Genomic DNA, 19,719 nt, shown 5'->3' on the forward strand with positions numbered 1-19,719 from the left:
ACTGGGCGAGCGCTCTCTCTTTCTACTCATATGAATGTTACTGTACGCTGTCTGTCTGTCACTCACAGACAATAAGCAGACCCACAGTGATAAGGTTGTGCTCATCAACATGGACGGTGAGTAGACTATAGTAACATCATTATGTTTTCTGTGAGATTAAAGCCCTTCTGTTCCGTTACAGAAGGTATATCTGTCGATAGTTGGTGAGATTTATTGAGCTTTTTACTATAATACGTGAATGCATGTTAGAACATGTCAGTCAGTCACTGCATTTTGAGGTCGAACTCGTTACAAAGTACAAACATGGTCATTTACATTATTGAATATATGCTGACTTTTTTCAAATTCAATTAAAATGTAAATGTATGGATATCGGGCTGCTAAGCTAACCTTTACATGTTTTAAACTAACGTCACTGTACTACTGCGCACCGCTTCATGATTGACGCTGCTTCTATATTATTAGAGCATATGACCAGTGGTGGAAAGTAACTAGTAGTACTGTACTTAAGCACAACATTGAGGTATTTTTTACTATACTGGAGTATTTCAAATTGTCAGTACTTTTACTTCTACTCCACTACATCTCAGAAACAAATATTGTACTTTTACTACACTATAATTATTTGAAAATTTGAGTTACTAATTGTAATTGTGTTCTTGCTCTGTAAAGCACTTTGAGCTGCATTTCATGTCATGAAAGGTGCTATACAAATAAAGTTTATTATTATTATTATTACTAGTTGCTTTGTAGATTTTCATTATTGTTACAAAACATTACATTAACCATTTCAAAATAGCAGATCTACAAGCTCACAAGTGCGTCTGTTGTAGATCAGCTATTTTCAAAAGATTTTTTATACATTTTTAACTTGTGAAATGGGACATTCTGCACACTGAGTACTTTTACTTGAAGTATATTCTGATGCCAATACTTTGGTACTTTTACTCAAGTAAATTTTGAATTCCAGAATTTTACTTTACTTTTTCCACCACTGGATATAGTAGGCCTATATGTCCTTATTTATATTGTTGTGATTTAATGTAACATATCTTTCCCCCACAGTTTACATGCCGTCCTTGCTAGGGGACCAACATATAAGTAAGTAACTACAGTACTACTCACTGTCTACACACTCAAAGCTCATAAACGGCACATAAACCAACTGTATCTGAATCTGTGGCTGGCTGAGTACCTACACACCTTTCACTTCCTCAATTATCTTGTTTGTAAGCAAGTCACACTGTGTGTGTGTGTGTGTGTGTGTGTGTGTGTGTGTGTGTGTGTGTGTGTGTGTGTGTGTGTGTGTGTGTGTGTGTGTGTGTGTGTGTGTGTGTGTGTGTGTGTCAGACAGACAGACTCCAAAAAAAAAACACAGAAGTGCTGTGTGTGCTTCATGATCACAATAACAGTTTTAAGACTTTATGTTAAACATCTTTCAGTTTATGAAGTTATGAAGTTACAATTCTATAATTAGAGCTATATGGGTTGATTTAAAAAACAAATAGGCCGATATGTTTTCTGTGTATGTGTATCTACAGCAGAACAGCCTTGTTGGATACTCTCAGTAAATTAAACGAAACATGAGAAAGACGGGACATGTCATGTGACTGATCAGCAAAGGCATACCAGCATTTTTTCTTGTTAGAAATGTAACATGACTTGTTTTATGGTCTTTGGGTACTCCTTCCTGTCCTGCAAAGCATCTAAGTTGTACCTGCTTTTAGGTCACAGGAGCCTTCCCCCCCCTTATGATGAGAAGTGCACATTTGAGTTTGATTTGAGTACACAACAAGATATGCAATTGTTGATTAGGCAGCACTATAGTATTGCTAAAAGTGTGGGTTACAAGCAAGGAATCTATCTATCTATCTATCTATCTATCTATCTATCTATCTATCTATCTATCTATCTATCTATCTATCTATCTATCTATCTATCTATCTATCTAGTAAAACCCTCAGTGTTAATCCATTTGTAACTCAGTGAGTGTATACACATTTGTACTGTACACTCTAAGAGTTAAATGATCACTCAGGATTGTACAGACCAGTGAGAGAGAAATATATATACAGCATATCCCTCCCTCTATCTCCTCCATTTTCCATAATTCTATCGCTCCCTCCTTCCACCCAGGCGAAGTGATGGCACTCCCTCCATCCCTTGATTGATTGATTGATTGATGTACTTTATTTAGTAAGACATGAGAACAACAGTACATGGAAGTACAAATTCACAATACGAGGTCTACTAAACTGGAAGACTCATAAAAGCACTGACCTTGTTTCAAATGAGTTCCCCACGCACACAAATCATGATGCACTCACCCCTACATCCATTCTCATCCCTTCACCCCTGTTCTCTCTCTCTCTCTGCCTGCATGCAGTGGCTGAGCCAGAGATCCAGATCTTTGAGCAGCCCAAGCAGAGGGGCATGCGCTTCAGGTACAAATGTGAGGGTCGCTCCGCTGGCAGCATCCCTGGAGAGCGGAGCTCCGATAATAACAGGACCTACCCCAGTCTCGAGGTGAGCAGAGGCCGCTCCTTGTGGCACAATTAATGCACAATCGATTAAGCCGCACAATGAATTACATGGAATTGTACATCACATTTTCCTTAATTTTCTTTTTACAGAATTAATGAATGAATTAAAAACACAGTCAGTTTAAATGCCATCAAATGAATGTTGTGCCTCAAGTCATCAATATAATTAATTATTAGGCCTATCTAAAAATCCTGATCAGAATATCCTGTAAAAAATTGGGATTATTATAATTGAGAGCCATAATTTGCAGCCCTAACTGTCAATCAACTTGGCGAAGCATTTCTTCCTAAATATTTATCAATGATATTATTTATCGTTTACTGGAGATAAAAAGAAATGTTGGTCTAGATGTAAGTCACATACAATACTTAGGTAATAATCTAACCCTTCTGGTATTTGTGGTTCTTTATTTTATGTGGTAAACCGCACCCCTCCAGGGCTCCAAGCACATTATAACAAACGCTAGGAATTCATTTTCAAATGTAATTTGACCCAGGTACAGTGTGCCTGCATGTATGGATTGGAATTTCAATATGTTTATGCGTCACTAACATTTCAATGCAGGTAAATTATCTCCTTTCTTGAGTGTGTGTGTGTGTGTGTGTAGAAACAAGGCCTTACTGTAATAAGTAATTTTAGGTAAAGGACTTGACAGACAATGAGTAATATCATCATAAGAGCGGATTGAGTGGCTAAAATGAGCTCTTTCTATGTTTTTTGTTTTTTAATTGTGTTAGCCTTATTATCTCCTCTAGATCCTTAATCACTGTGGTAAGGGAAAGGTGCGTGTTACCTTGGTGACGAAAAATGAGCCATACAGGCCCCACCCACATGACCTGGTGGGGAAGGACTGCAAAGATGGCTATTACGAGGCCGAGTTTGGCCCCGAACGTAGGGTCATTGCGTAAGTTAACTTTCTTACCGACACCTTACACTCAGTAATCACGCATTATTTTATCTGTCTGTCTGTCTGTCTGTCTGTCTGTCTGTCTGTCTGTCTGTCTGTCTGTCTGTCTGTCACGCACGCACACACGCACGCACGCACGCACGCACGCACGCACGCACGCACGCACGCACGCACACACACACACACACACACTCACACAATATCATTAGTCTCCCTATTAACAGTAATTTCAAGTCACTTGACAGTTTCGGAATGTATCAAGCGTTAAAGGGATTGTAGGCGAGTTCAGACATAATCAAAGAAAAAAACTGTTGTCAAACACCGCCCCTCCAGCAGTTCTTTTCCCCGACCACCAGGGGGTGACGCAGGGGGGACTTTTTAAATGGGCTTGCCTTACGCGGATACAATTCGCGGAACTGCCCGCCCCTACGGTTCTCTGAATTTTTTTTTAAAAATAGGCCCTTTCATGACAAATTGACCACATATATGAAGTTAAACAACTAAATTCTATCCAAACGATTTTTTAAAAGTAAATTCTGTGCCTCAAAAAATAAGTTTGAGAGCGTTTTAAAATCGAAAGTAAAAAGTTCACACGGGCACGGACGAGCACAGACGCGCACATGCGTGCGTTAATTTACGACCCGGACAAACGTAACATAAACATAAACAGTAGGGAAAATACGGATTTCAGAAAGAGGACTGTGTTTCAATCATAGACTGTAAAAAAGAATGGACAAAGCCACTCCCCTGCTTTCTACAGAACGAAAATTAAGCCGATAGTTCAGGAACATGCATTCCTCCATCGTTAATATATACAGTTGGCCACGCCGGAACTCAAACGCTATTGGTTGAGACCAGACACGTGACCAGCGAACCGGAAAACACCCCCAAAAATGCTATTGGTTGGGTAGCTTGTCAATCAAGAGCGGGGGCGGGGAATGAATGCTATTGGTTGTGTAGGTTGTCAATCAAATCATCCCGCCCCTCCTGGAGCATAGCCTACTTTATCGTCAATTTTAGAATAAATGGGACCATAATTTAGCAAAACGCATATCATGATGATTGAAAGGAGACTTTAAACTAGCGACTGGAAGCATATAGAATTTATGACAATTTTTATTACGGTAAGAAAATCTAGTCTAAAGTTTGTCAAAAACCCATTCACTTGCGCTAAAATAAATTCTTTCTGACACTTCAGGTCGGCGCAGGGTAAAACAGCGCCACTCTGGCCATTCATAAGCTTCCGTGTTGGCCTCATCGTAAATATCCAAGCCTTGCCCCTTGGTTTCAATGCAGGAAAACGCCCCAGCATCATTATATAGTGGCTGATAGAGGGGAGAAAATGCAAAATATATATATATATAAATATTTTTTTAATTTAGGCTTAATGTTGCCTACAATCCCTTTAAGGCAATAGATTGACTTCTTAGACTACAAATTTGGAGTAGACACTCATATATACAGTATATACAGTACACACACATAAGCACACAAACCAAGACACACACACACACACACACACACACACACACACACACACACACATGTTTGTCCAACCATCTCTCTGACGAGGAGGCCAATATGGGAATTCCCCAAGTGACATCACCCTTATTTGCCGTGTGCTAGAGAGAAGAGGCTCTGTTTGTGTGTGTGTGTGTGTGTGTGTGTGTGTGTGTGTGTGTGTGTGTGTGTGTGTGTGTGTGTGTGTGTGTGTGTGTGTGTGTGTGTGTGTGTGTGTGTGTGTGTGTGTGTGTGTGTGTGTGTGTGTGTGTGTGTGTGGGTGGGTGTTTGTGTATGTGCCTGCGTCTGCATGCATGTGCTTGCAGCATATGGGAGTGCACTCATTTACTGTATATGTGTGTTATTTTGTGTTTTGTGTGTGTCGATATCTTTTCATGTCTGTAATTTTCTAAATCCCGGAGGGATGGCAGCAGTGGATTCAGAGGACTTTATTGGGCCAACTCTGCATTGCTTAGAACATGATATTACATACAATTTTCTATGTGGATGTGATAGCTTTAGTTAATCTTCCTCAAGCACCAAATGTGTAAGAGTTACTACTGCATCATGATGATCCACAGAGCCAGTTAAGCTGTCGATCATATAAAAGGATAGTGAAATACTCAAATGCTTTCCTTGGATTGTCCAAACCTTCTCTAAAAAAAAACTAAAGTATTACTTGCAAATACTGTTTGGTGTACGTCTCCTCCCAATCTTATATGATTGGTTCATCATCAGGCTGGGCCCAAGAGTATCCGAGTGGATCAGATTTGGACTTTGCGTAGTTAAAAAAAGAAAAACAGCATTGGGATCACTTTGATATATGATCTGCGATCATATAATTATCTCAGCACACATTGTGCTGAGATAAAGTTTTGAACTCGAGGGCAGTGGATTAGCACTCCCTTGTTTGAGAAGAGTGAGTGGCTATGTTGTGTAATTCCATTTCTCAGCACTTAGTTGCTTTGTTCATACAGATTCCAGAATCTGGGCATCCAGTGTGTGAGGAGGAAGGAGGTGAAAGAGGCCATCATGCAGAGGATGGCCAGAGGCATCAACCCCTTCAGTGGTGAGTCCACCATCTCTTCCTCTACATCTACCCCATCTTCTACTTCTACTTCTACCTCCACCTCTATGTCTACTTCTACGTCTAGTACTTCTACCTCCACGACTGTCTATTTCAACTTGGCAAAGGGCTTGGACAGTCACAGGAAAATGGCACTTTTTACGTATAGTCTCTTTGATAAGTTATGTGACGTATCCGAAGGCTGTAAACCATGCCAGTCTGAATCTGAAACAAGGTTAAAACAAACCCTAATTATTGACAAATCTGACCTGGTTTGCCTTTGCCCAGTGCCCGCTACCACCCTTTCTACAAAAATGCCCTTTTCTCAATGTGCTTTCAGTCCCTGGACCTCCCTGAGCCGACAGACAGACAGAAAGACAGACAGACAGAGAGACAGCGGTTCTCTCATGTACAAACAGGCGTTAGGCTACTTCCCCATTCTTTCTCTCACAGTTGCTCAATTCAGCCCATTGCAGGATGCCACGTGAGATCTGGGAATGCAGGATTCATAAAGGAGGGGGGAGGAGAGGGGGGGCAAGGGGGTTCCCCACACTCTGAGACCATGATAAAAAGTCAGGAATGGCACTTTATAGGTTTGTTAAAGAAAAGACAAGGATGAACATGAGCACAAAAATTATCTGGCCAGGGTGAACTGAGAAATGCGTGAATTATTTCTATTTGTTGAAAGAAAGGCTGAAACCTTTGCTCTGATTTAAAATCTCCACAGCAATATACGTTCTTTTCAATTTTGTCGCAGCTTTAAATTGCTGTTTATAGCAGCTCATAGCCTAAGCCATTTCATTGATTGAATGATTGATTGATTGATTTAAACCTTTATCCTCGAAAAGCTTTGAGGTTTGCCTTAATCCACAATCAACAATTATGTATACAGATATAAAACACAGAAACACAATGAGACCCAAACAGAAAACAACAACAAAAAAAACAGTTACATAGTGAGGGAGGGAGATTTGAGATTTATTAATTTGGTCTACTCTACACTTTCAAATGACATTATAGTAATAATTTGTTTCTGGGACCCTAGAATGATCATGCCGAATTGACACCGGAGGAAAAAAGTGATAGAAATGGTAATGGCAGGAGACAGGAAAGGTTACACTTAGACTTGATTTAAACATGTAACTGGCCTTTACAGATGGACATAGATACAGTAGAGGTTGCACACAGACAGAACAAGACTCAGGTTAAACCCCTATTGTACCATACAGTTCGCTATGGGGGGTGGGGGGGGAGACGAGTCATTTAATATACCCCAAAACCTTCACTTCAGCTCACTTCTGTTGTGAAACTCGGCTGCTTCCTTTCTACAGAGAGATAAGCTGCCCCCCCCCCACACACACACACACAACATACAGAGTTACATATTGTACACTTCTGCCCTCCACCCAGTCACTTCCTGTCTACGGTCCACTAGAGTCCAAAGCCACTGAGGTCCCAGCAGTGATCTGGTGCAGACGTTCTATCACTTTGTGTGAGTGTGTGTGTGTGTGCGTGTGTGTGTGTGTGTGTGTGTGTGTGTGTGTGTGTGTGTGTGTGTGTGTGTGTGTGTGTGTGTGTGTGTGTGTGTGTGTGTGTGTGTGTGTGTGTGTGTGTGTGTGTGTGTGTGTGTGTCAGTGGTGGAAAAAGTACTCAAAGGTTTTACTTAAGTAAAAGTATCAATACTGCAATATAAAAATACTCTGTTACAAGTAAAAGTCCAGAATTAAAAATGTACTTGAGTAAAAGTACAAAAGTATTGGCATCAAAATGTACTTAAAGTACCAAAAGTAAAAGTACTAAAATATTTGAAAATAGCCTAGGTATAAAATAGGGCTAAAGTGGTTAATGTATGTTTTATAATACAATCATTGATATCTGGAAAGTAACTAGTAACTAAGGTTTTCAAGTAAATGTAGTGGAGTAAAAGTACAATATTTGCCTCTGAGATGTAGTGGAGTAGAAGTAAAAGTATTGGAAATTGGAAATACTCAAGTAAAGTACAAATACCTGAAAATTATACTTAAGTACAGTACTTAAGTAAATGTACTCAGTTACTTTCCACCACTGCTGTGTGTGTGTGTGTGTGTGTGTGTGTGTGTGTGTGTGTGTGTGTGTGTGTGTGTGTGTGTGTGTGTGTGTGTGTGTGTGTGTGTGTGTGTGTGTGTGTGTGTGTGTGTGTGTGTGTGTGTGTGTGTGTGTGTGTGTGCGTGCGTGTGTGTGTGTGTGTGTGTAATATTAGTAATGTTTCATTTAACATTTACAGCAGCAGTATTAGTAGTAGCTACTAGAAATAGTACAGTGACAGTACCAGTAGCAGTTGTATGATTTCACTTTTCGTTGATGTCTCATAGTGTAAGGTTGGTGGTTGGCCGTGGCTGTATGCAGTTGTAGTGGCAACTCTTACATCAATCATCACTAATACGATTTTTATCTGATGCCAGGGACAAAAGTTTGACTTTGTCCATGGCTCTTTCTGTCTGTTGCTGACTCGTAGCGTAGAGGGTTTATTTGTCACTCACTTATACATTGTTGCTGTCGGGCAGAAACCTTCTAGGCCTATCTCCATATTTATTTTTTATACTTCAGTTTCTTTCGTGAATGATCGCCCTACTTCATCATACAAGTGTCTCACAAAAGTAGTAAAAACAGCCTATCTACAAGCTTGTAGATCGTCTATTTTCACAATTTTTACATTAATCTAAAATGATAATAAAAAAGGAACGGTTTTGGGCATACAAGGTTTCCACCAGTTCAAGCAGCGAGTGTGGCATGTTTGCAAGACTGTGCTAAAAGCATCAATACAATATTGCACGAGATAATATTAGAGCTAATACTGGATTGCAATGAAATTAAAAGAACAAGACAAATAAGATGAGATGAAGTAAGATTTTTTTTTAAAAAGGGAGTTGAACCTGTCCCACTGTAGACCTCAGGGTCATGAGTCACATGCAGAGTGGAGACAGACAGCTTGCTAGTGGTGAGGTTGACACCTGCCTCCTCGCTCCTTCTCTCACACTTTGCGCACATTGTACACGCATTTACACCAACCACTCACCACCTCCACCGCTGTCTCCGCTGTCAATGACCATCTGCAGCCGTGCATGATCTGCCTGCACTTCTTTCCATTGCACACACACAACACACTCACGCACACACACACACACACACACACACACACGCATGCGCACACACACACACACACACACACACACACACACACACACACACACACACACACACACACACACACACATTCTTACGCCTGTTAACATCGCTTACACCCGATGACCTGTAGCATCAAGTCTTTCACATGCACTGACATGCACATATGCACTTGTGCACATGCACACGCACGCACGCACGCACGTGCGTGCACGCGCGCACACACACACACACACACACACACACACACACACACACACACACACACACACACACACACACACACACACACACACACACACACACACACACACACACACACACACACACACACAATTCCATGTAGTGTTCTGCTAGTGTTTCCTATCCTAAGTTTCAATACTGATGCATGCTGATGATGCAGCTCCTCATCTCTCCTTCCATCACATGTTGTATCTCTACCTCCACTCACCACCTACACGCTAACAGAAAGAAAGCTGTGAATATAGTTAGAAGAAAGACGTTCCACATTATAGTGTGTATGCGCGTGTAATATGGCTACACATCATAAATAAATAATTTTGTTTGTGAACAAAAATGCTTGGGGCCAATATAAAAACAGCACTCTTTGTTCCCTTATATTATGTTTGGCTAAGCGAAGACTGAGGAACAGAGCCTTATTGCTATTTTCCATCAATACTATCTGTTCTACAGTCTGCCTATGTTGCTTGCTCCTCACTTGGGGAATGCTTAACACTTTAGCAACGTTCCACCATTCAGTAATGCCTTTGTCAATTGAGCACAACTATCGATTGACAGTCATTTGGGTTTTCTAAGTGCATTCTTGAGTAAAGTAGGCTATGTTAGGGTGGGACCCATCTAAAGTCTGGCTGGGTGTTCTGCCAGGCAGGGCCGGATTTATAGGAGTTGAGGCCTGTGGGCTAGAGTATTTTTTGGGGCCCCCCTGCGTTTTTTTTCTGTCTTTTTTCCCTTTATTTAGTTTTGTTACTTTAATTCATGGCCATGGGGACACTCTAAGTACCGGTATATATTATTTACTTTTTTTAAATAGAAAACATGAATATATTTAGTATATATTTTATTGATTGGCACTGATTGGCTGCTGTGTTCAATGGTCACCAGAAAAGATTGGGAACCGCTGCACTACTCTACACCCCCCCCCCCCATCTCTCTTTTCTTGCTCTCTCTGTCACGAGTCATGAGTCGTCATCACCACCCTCACCCACCCCCTCAAAGTCTTTCATTTCTCGAGGCCTGCCTTGCATGCGCACGCACGCATGCACGCACGCACGCACACACACACACACACACACACACACACACACACACACACACACACACACACACACACACACACACACACACACACACACACACACACACACACACACACACACACCCACTGCTTTCCACCAGACGTGACATCACTGAGCATCACTATAGCCCCCATCTGTAGGTGGGCCTCAGTGTGAGCAGGGTAGCAGAGAAGGAGGATAAGAGATCAAGAGAGAGAGGAAGATAAGAGTGGGCAGATGTGAAACCCAGTGTGTGTGTGCGTGGGAGGGTGTCTCTCGGTAAGCTATGTCTGAGTGTATCTGTCAAGTAAGCGATATCGTATTGATGCTGCGTATATGTAGACATGTAGGCCAACGAGGCCTGAAGGACCATATGTGTGACGTTTCTAGTTGATCCAAAGTTGGCGTAGAGTGAGCAGCCTCCAGATTTCACCGACACGATCACGAGAACGTGAACGTCATGATTCAAATGCACTCGATATTGAAGAGGACTGTATGTGAGCGAGAGAGACAGAGATTGAGATTATCTATGCAATATCCAGTATTCACAAAACATTTCAAACTTGTTTCATATATATATTTTAAAAATATATATACACACACACACTATTGACTCTCGATGACCTCCCTCTCTGTTTTTGTTTATGCATGCATGTGTGTGTTTGTGTGTTTGTGTGTTGTGTGTGTGTGTGTGTGTGTGTGTGTGTGTGTGTGTGTGTGTGTGTGTGTGTGTGTGTGTGTGTGTGTGTGTGTGTGTGTGTGTGTGTGTGTGTGACCTCAGTGCCCCGTGAGCAGCTGCTACAGACAGAGGAGTATGACCTGAATGTGGTGCGTCTGTGCATCCAGGTGTTCCTTCAGGACGACAGCGGCCACTGCACCCGGCCTCTTGGTCCCATCGTCACCAACCCCATCTACGACAACAGTGAGTGGCTCAGTGTTGGAAGAAGTACACTTTTTTTAACCCATTAAGACCTGAGGCCGATTATACAAATGTCTTCCAAATCAGTAGTTCTCTTCAAGATTTTTCAAAAATGTTCAAAAATAGCAGATGGACAAGCTCGCAGTCCGGCACGAAGTGACGTGCTGTGAACTTGTATATTTGCTATTTTTGAATAGCCAACGCAAAAATCTAAAATGATACACAATACACATGCTTTCCCGGTTTTAATGGTTAACTCAAGTAAAAGTATCAATAACGCAATGTAAAAATACTCAAGTAAAGTAAAAGGCATATATTCAAACTTTGAGTTGAGTACAAAGGTATTGGCTTCAAAATATACTTACAAATATATATATATATAGAAATATAAGTACAAAAGTTCTTCAAGATTTGTCAAACTTAATCGAAAATAGCAGATCTACAAGCTCACAACACGTTGCGTTGTGAGCTTGTAGATTAGAAATAATCAGCATGGTAAAGAACAGTCCAATAAGTTCCAAACATGATGATAACCCAAATTACCCCGATCTAATTTTAAGAAGAATTTCTGGTGCGATCAGAATCAGAAGAAAGTTAGCGGTCCATAATTAAGATACACAGTAAAGTCCTCCTCAGTGATAATTTATCCATTTGTAATTCAGAGAGTGTTCAAATGGATCGTTGCTCGTCCATTTGGTTACATATGTTCATTCTCAGAGTTAAATTAACACTGAGCATTGTACTGTACTTTACTGTACTGAAGTGCTCACTATTTGTGGCCATTTTAATGCCACCCTTTTACTCATTATTACATGATTATGATATGGTTGATGGGAAGTTTGGTGAAATTGAGCAGAGTGAAACTGAATATTTAGGTGTGCTCTCAAGTAAACAAGTGTAGGTGTGTATGGAAGCGTGGCAATTATTGGATGTGTGAGTGTCTCTGTCTCTGCTCGTGTGTTTGTGTAAGACAGGTGCGAGAGTTACATACACATGTGTGTGTACATGTAGTATGTGTACACGTTCTGGCTGAGAGCGCCTGCTAAATGCCTAGATTTTAAACGTTTGATGCTCACACATGTATTACCTGTGTTGTGTGCCGATGTGTTTACTTTGTCATCAGTCAACAGTGTGTGTCTGATGTAGAAACTAGCTCAGTGTTCCTCACACGCACAGAAAGGGGAAGTTCTGTGCACTCACTAAGCCTCAAACAGCACAGTAACCATAGCGCACTTCCTCTTCTGACAGCAAGCATGTGACATGTGACTCAACCTGGTCAGGCTTGAGAGCTCTAAACTGAAAGCATTCCCTTTGAGGCCCCTGAAATATCACACTAAAATATCACCCACTGAGTCGCTCATGCTGTGTTGATAACTATCATCATAACAACACATTAATAAGACCAAGATAGTCTGGTCTTTTACCAGGAGATCTTCCACTGTACCCAATGTACACTAAACTGTGTCAAAGTAGCTAAATATAGTTGCTGTATGTACTATACCAGTAAACAAGGTAATAGCAATTAAGCAATGAGAAAATAGCAATGAGAAATAACAAAGTATGTACATTAGCAAAGTTTTGATTGCTGGCATTCCGCGAAGGATGCACCGAAACTAGTATAGCTTAACAGAGCGCCGTCTTAAAATCACGGACATGTAAAGTTTCTGAACAAGCAATCTGGATTTGAAAATAACATGTTTTGACTGGTTGTATGTTTGTTTGACAACCCTGTTGAATTTAATTTTAAATAATTAAAGTCATGCGTGTGTATGGGTTGAGAAACCAATCTGTTGTCTCTCTCTCTCTCTTGCTGATTGTCTCTGATGTCTCTTTCCTGAGACTATGCTGGCATTGTTTGCCACCTTTCAGATATAGCTGTGTACATCTCATAATATGCCATTACTTTTCAATTTCATGTACAATTGACAACTTAACTGTTGTAGCTGTTTATGACATTACAGATCTTACTTCCTCTTCCAGGATTCGCAAAGCCTCTGTGGGCCAGCGAACACACGATACTTACATTTCCATTCGTAAATCTTTGATTGACTGGTACAAACATAATTGACACATGGATTAACGATCCGACTTTGCGCATTACAGAGAAATTTGAATGACTGCAATCAGACAGATAGAGATTGATTGATTGATTGAATACTTTATTAACAGTTTGCAAATAGTACGGTGGTACGATTATACAATGATGCTAAACGGATAACACAAAAAGCCCTAAGGGCTTGTTTCCATTGTGGTCCTGTGTATTCAGTTCATCAAGACGTTTAAAGACATACAATATACAAAAGGGATGATTTCCAATTGGTACAGTAATCACATTCTGCCCTACCATTTCGTGTCTCTAGAGTAATTTCAAACCATACATCAGGTATGCCTCCTGGTGGAGATTCATGGTTTCTTATGCATTAATGGGTAACTGTGTGTGTGTGTGTGTGTGTGTGTGTGTGTGTGTGTGTGTGTGTGTGTGTGTGTGTGTGTGTGTGTGTGTGTGTGTGTGTGTGTGTGTGTGTGTGCGCGCGCGCGTGCGTGCGTGTGTGTGCGTGCACGTGCGCATTCTTTCTTCATCAGGGGCCCCTAATACCGCTGAGCTCAGAATCTGTCGCGTCAACAGGAACAGTGGAAGTGTCAGGGGAGGTGATGAGGTCTTCTTGCTGTGTGACAAAGTACAGAAAGGTAAACATACTGTATACTGTACAGTGGGCTTTGACCCTTGATCTGCTGTAGAACAGAGAAAGCATTCTCACCTGGATATCGTTCATTTATCCATTCATCATTATTCATCTATACTCTTTGGGGAATTCTGTCCCCAACTCTAGCATTCATCTGTTCCTGTTCTGTTCATTCATTCATTTGTTCCATCCAGATGACATAGAGGTGCGTTTCTTTGCCCCTGACGGCTGGGAGGCCAAGGGCTCGTTCTCCCAGGCTGACGTCCATCGCCAGGTGGCTATTGTCTTCAAAAGCCCGCCCTACTACGACCTGTCAATCACTGCCCCGGTTACCGTGCGCATGCAGCTGCGCCGGCCTACTGATCAGGAAGTGAGCGAGCCAATGGAGTTCCGCTACCTTCCCGATGACAAAGGTGAGACGCTAATGTGCACTCAAAACAAAGTGCTTCTGAACTTAATTTAACCACTTGAGCCCTACTGTATGTCGTCATAGGACGAATAGCCTATTCATGTCACCTATTAATGACATGCCCAAAATAGGGATATGCCAAGTTGAAAGTGGTTTTGTAGGGGTCTACAGTATGTGCACCTTGGAAAGATATGCAGGGGTGAAAAAGGCAAATAAAGTGGTTAAATAATAGTGGATTTGGTGTTTTCTATAGATCCATATGGCTGCAATAAGAAGAAGAGGACCAGAGAACACGTGATGAAGATTTCGGGATTGAATGGTAAAAAGGATACATCAGTGCATTATGGGTGTTTCAATGTGTGCGGGTCTGTGCATGTGGTTTGTACAAATAATGTAACAGGAGTTTTTTCTCCACTTTCTGTTTCAGTCCTTCCATTTCCAGTTTTGGGACCAAACAGACCAAAGGCAGGCCATCAGACTTCCATGATGCCCCCGTTTATGAAAACAGGTAGACAGAAATACACTGCTCCTAATGATCACCTTTACATTGCATTAATCGTAACACACAGTCATTAAATACCATTATAACGTGGTTTTGTTTGTCAATCAAAGCATTGTCTGTCTATTATTTTCTGATAGCAAAAGGCTGTTCTCAATAACAGACAAGGTGTTCTGGCTTAGTTTACATTGCTATGGACATAGGAGCTTGTAAGCTAATACATTCATTTAGAATAAACATTTTGTGTCAGATTACAAATTTCACAGGCAACCATGTAATCAGCGGGATAATGTACACTTGTGGAAAATAAAAGGCTGTGTCAAGGGTTTACTTTCCAATAATGACATTGCTGTACATTATCCCTTACATGTCATTACACACCTTTGAATCTGACATCAACTTTGATCAATATTTTCTACATTTCTACTTTCAAGATTTCCTAATATAGGCACACATAACTATGTTTACACTAATAATCACAATATCTTTTACCAGAACCCAACATGTTCTCCCCGTTATCACGGCAACAACCTACTGCATTTAACTCGACTTACCAGCCAAGCCCTCAGCGCCCAATGATGCCATCGCCAGCAGCTAACATGTCTGTTAACCAGGGATGGTCGAACCCCAACCCAGCACTCTCCATCGATGCGGTCAGGATAAATCCCACTAACACCATGAGCCACCTATCGCAGCTGCAGTCAAGCCGTCCGCCTGGGTATTCACATGGCGGTGGCAGTAGCACTCTACCCCAGCTCTCCATGAGGGACCTGCAGTGCTTAGATCTGGAGCGCCAGGGCATGGCATTGAGCCAGGCTCGGCCACAGTCTCAGTCCCAGCCTCAGCTTCAGCACCACCACAGGGAGGACTTGGCCTCAGAGACCCAGGCCCAGAGCAGCCAGGGGAGCCAGAACCAGGCCTTCCAGGCCCAGAGCAGCCAGGGGGGCCAGAACCAGGCCTTCCAGGCCCAGAGCAGCCAGGGGAGCCAGAACCAGGCCTTCCAGGGCCAGAGCAGCCAGGGGAGCCAGAACCAAGCCTTCCAGGCCCAGAGCAGCCAGGGGGGCCAGAACCAGGCCTTCCAGGCCCAGAGCAGCCAGGGTGGCCAGAACCAGGCCTTCCAGGCCCAGAACAACCAGGGGGGCCAGAACCAGGCCTTCCAGGCTCCCTGGTCTGGTTTCAGTTCAATCAATCCTGTTCAGGGACTGAATGGGGCTGGATCCGGAGACAGTGGGGGTACCCTGGGGCTGGGCACTTTCCAAGAGGAAGATGATTTTTTTAAGAACCTGGTGGAAGGAGGGTGCCAGACCGGCTTCCAGCTGAAGCAGGAGCCCATGGTTCCCCGGTTACAAGAGAGCCACGCTTCCCACATGCAGTCCCCCTATGAGAGCCAAGGTGGCACATACACCAACCTGCTCCCTCGACCCATGAGCAATGGCACCAGCATGGATACCATGAGAAGTAGTAATGACAACATGCATTCGCTTAAGGACCTACACAACCCCTTTTGTAGCAACAACATGGAGCAAGACGGCCAATTTGCAACTCTGGCCGACTGGATAAAATCCACAAGGAGCCAGGAGTGACAAGGAAAACACATGTGTTTGAACACATCGAGGAAGCCCTCAAGCAGTTCCTAGGAAAAAAGAAGGTGGAATACGTTTATGAGTCATGCCTGGAACTTTGGAGAGATATGATCAGCAGACATGCTGATGTATTCCCAGCTGATGTCAAATCTACTTTTCGAAGATATGAATGTATTACTCACTCAGTTTTTTTTCAGGCTGAGCTAGCTTAACTTTTGATTTATATCAGCTAATGGTTTGTGGATTTGTTGAGTGATTGATTTCTTTTTCTTTTTTACGGTAAAGAGGTATTAGGGTTTTTCAAAGAATGTTATTTAACATTGAGCTGCCACTTCGCTATTATCCACATAAGAAAGGTTTGTTTGTGTGTGTGTGTGTGTGTGTGTGTGTGTGTGTGTGTGTGTGTGTGTGTGTGTGTGTGTGTGTGTGTGTGTGTGACACGTTGACCATTTCTTGTTTTTATTTTGGCGGCCATATCTTTGGTGCCATTACTATAGTAGTTTTGTTGATATTGTATCAAGGCATTTGCTCTAGATGCAATGTCATTGTTCACTCTTTGTATTGTACATACATACATATGTGTTTAGCCGTATTTGAGAGTGAAAGCGACAATAAACGCTTAAAGCTCTCAAGAAAGGGCAAGCCAAGGTACTGAAATTTCCATAGAGGAAGTGAGGGTAAGCACAGTCAGTGACTACACTGGTGGATGTCCTCTGTAATGACTATGTCATAAAATGATCTCATGTGCTTAGAGAATTAACCTTAACCAGATACTTTTGCTTTGTTCAGACTGCAGGCAAATCCGATTTGTTCCTCAAATCTGATCTTTAGGTCCACACTGTTATTTGCAAGTGATCAGATCGGAATTTTGTATTCAGACATTGTCGACCTATCTGCACTGGTTGCTGTGGTAACAACGGCTAGGTGTAAGTGATGCTTATCTGTTGTATGACTGAGTCGCTCACCGAAAAGAGCAGATCTACAAGATCACAACACGTTGCATGACGATGGGTTGTGAGCTTGTAGATCGGCTATTTTCCGTGAGCGACACAGTCGTATGACAAAGTATAAATCCGGTTTCTGTGTCCAAGTGTTGAGACTGAGACTCATCTTTGGAAATCATATTTGAATTGCATGTCAAACCACCTGGGTATGTGGTTCAAATGTGATCGGCAAAGATTAGTCCATGTGTTTTTTGCTGTTCAGACTTGATTCTAACCTGGATCAGTATTTGGGCTGCCAGTCTGAACGTAGCCTCACCATTTGCTTTTTATTTTGTATTAAATCTTTAGCAAGCAGCCTCATGCAAAACTACTTACAAGTCAAGTTCATTTAGCACTTAATCAGCCTTAAACTTACTGTACAATATGTGAGTAGTTGCGGACACTGTGTCTTGATCAATGACTTGGACAGGGCACATGGCTGTGGATCAAACCGTTGCATTTTGGGTTACTGTCTCTATGATCAGCAGGCCACTGTCACCTCTCGCCTAGCCATCTTAATGACTACTGTTTTGTAAAACAGATGATGATTCTCTGGTATTTGTTGATTTTTTTTTACATGATCAATTAAAATGAATCTTTCTTTTTTTAAATTCCACATCAGTTTGTGTTTTATTGTGCTGTTCATACTACAGGTGCACCAGCATTTTATTGTATATTCACAGTATTGAACAACAGTTGTAGATATTTCATACCTTTCATACCTTATACAGACGATGACTTTGACTTCAAAGATCTCATATATATCATAGTTTACAGAAACCAAACCAAATTCAGTGTTTGTCAGTTGCACCTCAACACCTTTTAAATGAAAACAATTAAACTGTAACAAAACAAAGTCTACTCGAATAGCTATTTATGGATCAAACTAGCTCTCATAATCTAAATTTATGTTTGAACCAATTTCAACTAAGTCTTGGACACAGCCATGAAAGGTGCCCACTAAAAATGCATGATAGCCTAATCCGTCTGATTCTTTGGCAGAAATAATGAGGTGTTGATGTGCTGAGAGACAAAGCCGTCTTCATGACTCAGGCTGTAGCGTGCCTCAACAGTACACACTGACAAGGGTGGCAGATGAAATGACTCCGCACTTTGAGATTAAGCTCATCTCTGGCCTCAGATGACTCCAATATTTCATCATGATGAAGCCTAAAATCATCCTTCTTTCACACGTTATTTTCTTCACCTCAGTATTGTCAGGGTGAAGCTTAAATCCCAGGCTTTACATTTGCATAGAATTTAATCGCTGCATTGTGCTGACCGATGCAGTTCATTTATTCAATCAGCCTTAATGTGAATAGCAACTCATGAGCAGAAGCCTTACTAATGTTGCCTTTGTATCGCAAATATACACTACTACCCAGTATGCTGCAATTTCTCTTCACTTCTGTACATGGATTTTACACCACAGTGCACATTTTAGAAAGCAAGCTTTTTTATAATAGCCTACATTTTGATCAAAAATCCCATTTTATATTGGCAAATATCTTTTTCTGTGTTTCTATATTCATCATACCTAGTACGTATACATTTTCTGGAAACTTTGTTCTATTCTAGTGACTAGTTGGCTGTTGCATAATAAACGCAAAACAAATGTCCCTAATTACTGTCACTTCTGTTGGGTAAGGGGATACTGCAAGTTAGATTTAGTGTGAGCACTTTCAAAACCTCAGTGTCTATAAAAGGTCCATTCTTCTTCTAACCACTGAGCTCACATTCAGCTTCACCAATTGTATGGTTTGAATTATAGGTTTTGACCGTTTAGTTCTTAAAAATACAAGAACTGGGTCTTGATATTTTTCTTAAAATGTTTATTCATGTATCTGTCTGTTTGGCCTCGGACCCCCAAAATAATTTGTGCCAATACAAGTTGTGTTGTTAAAATGTTTCCAAAATATTCAAAATGTTTAAGATTTTTAAAACAATAGCAGAACTTCACGCTTCGCATTGTGAGCTAGATAAGTTATTTTCCAATTGCAAATGTATATGGGGTTAGTGTGGTTGGACTGATTTAACCAGTAAACTATATTAACAAATTCAGCTGGGGAGCGGGGACCCCCTAGAACCTGGACCCCTCTGTGTGTGTGTGTGTGTGTGTGTGTGTGTGTGTGTGTGTGTGTGTGTGTGTACACACACACAAAACTCTT

The 19,719-nt window shown here is 41.5% G+C and overlaps 1 protein-coding gene across 1 annotated transcript; it reads left to right on the forward strand.

Annotated features, from left to right (window-relative positions):
* The first annotated feature begins 49 nt into the window (after positions 1–49).
* On the forward strand, positions 50–19,170 carry LOC311059229 (uncharacterized protein). Its single transcript, XM_084076951.1, has 11 exons — positions 50–116; positions 1,066–1,101; positions 2,387–2,526; positions 3,300–3,448; positions 5,929–6,020; positions 11,256–11,396; positions 13,977–14,081; positions 14,272–14,490; positions 14,740–14,805; positions 14,914–14,994; positions 15,481–19,170. The coding sequence occupies exons 1-11, from the start codon at positions 110–112 to the stop codon at positions 16,566–16,568; spliced, it is 2,124 nt and encodes a 707-aa protein (XP_083933077.1). The 5' UTR covers positions 50–109; the 3' UTR covers positions 16,569–19,170.
* Positions 19,171–19,719: the final 549 nt, after the last annotated feature.

The sequence above is a fragment of the Gymnoscopelus microlampas genome, assembly GCF_963454915.1.
Source record: "Gymnoscopelus microlampas genome assembly, chromosome: 13".
Classification (NCBI taxonomy): domain Eukaryota; kingdom Metazoa; phylum Chordata; class Actinopteri; order Myctophiformes; family Myctophidae; genus Gymnoscopelus; species Gymnoscopelus microlampas.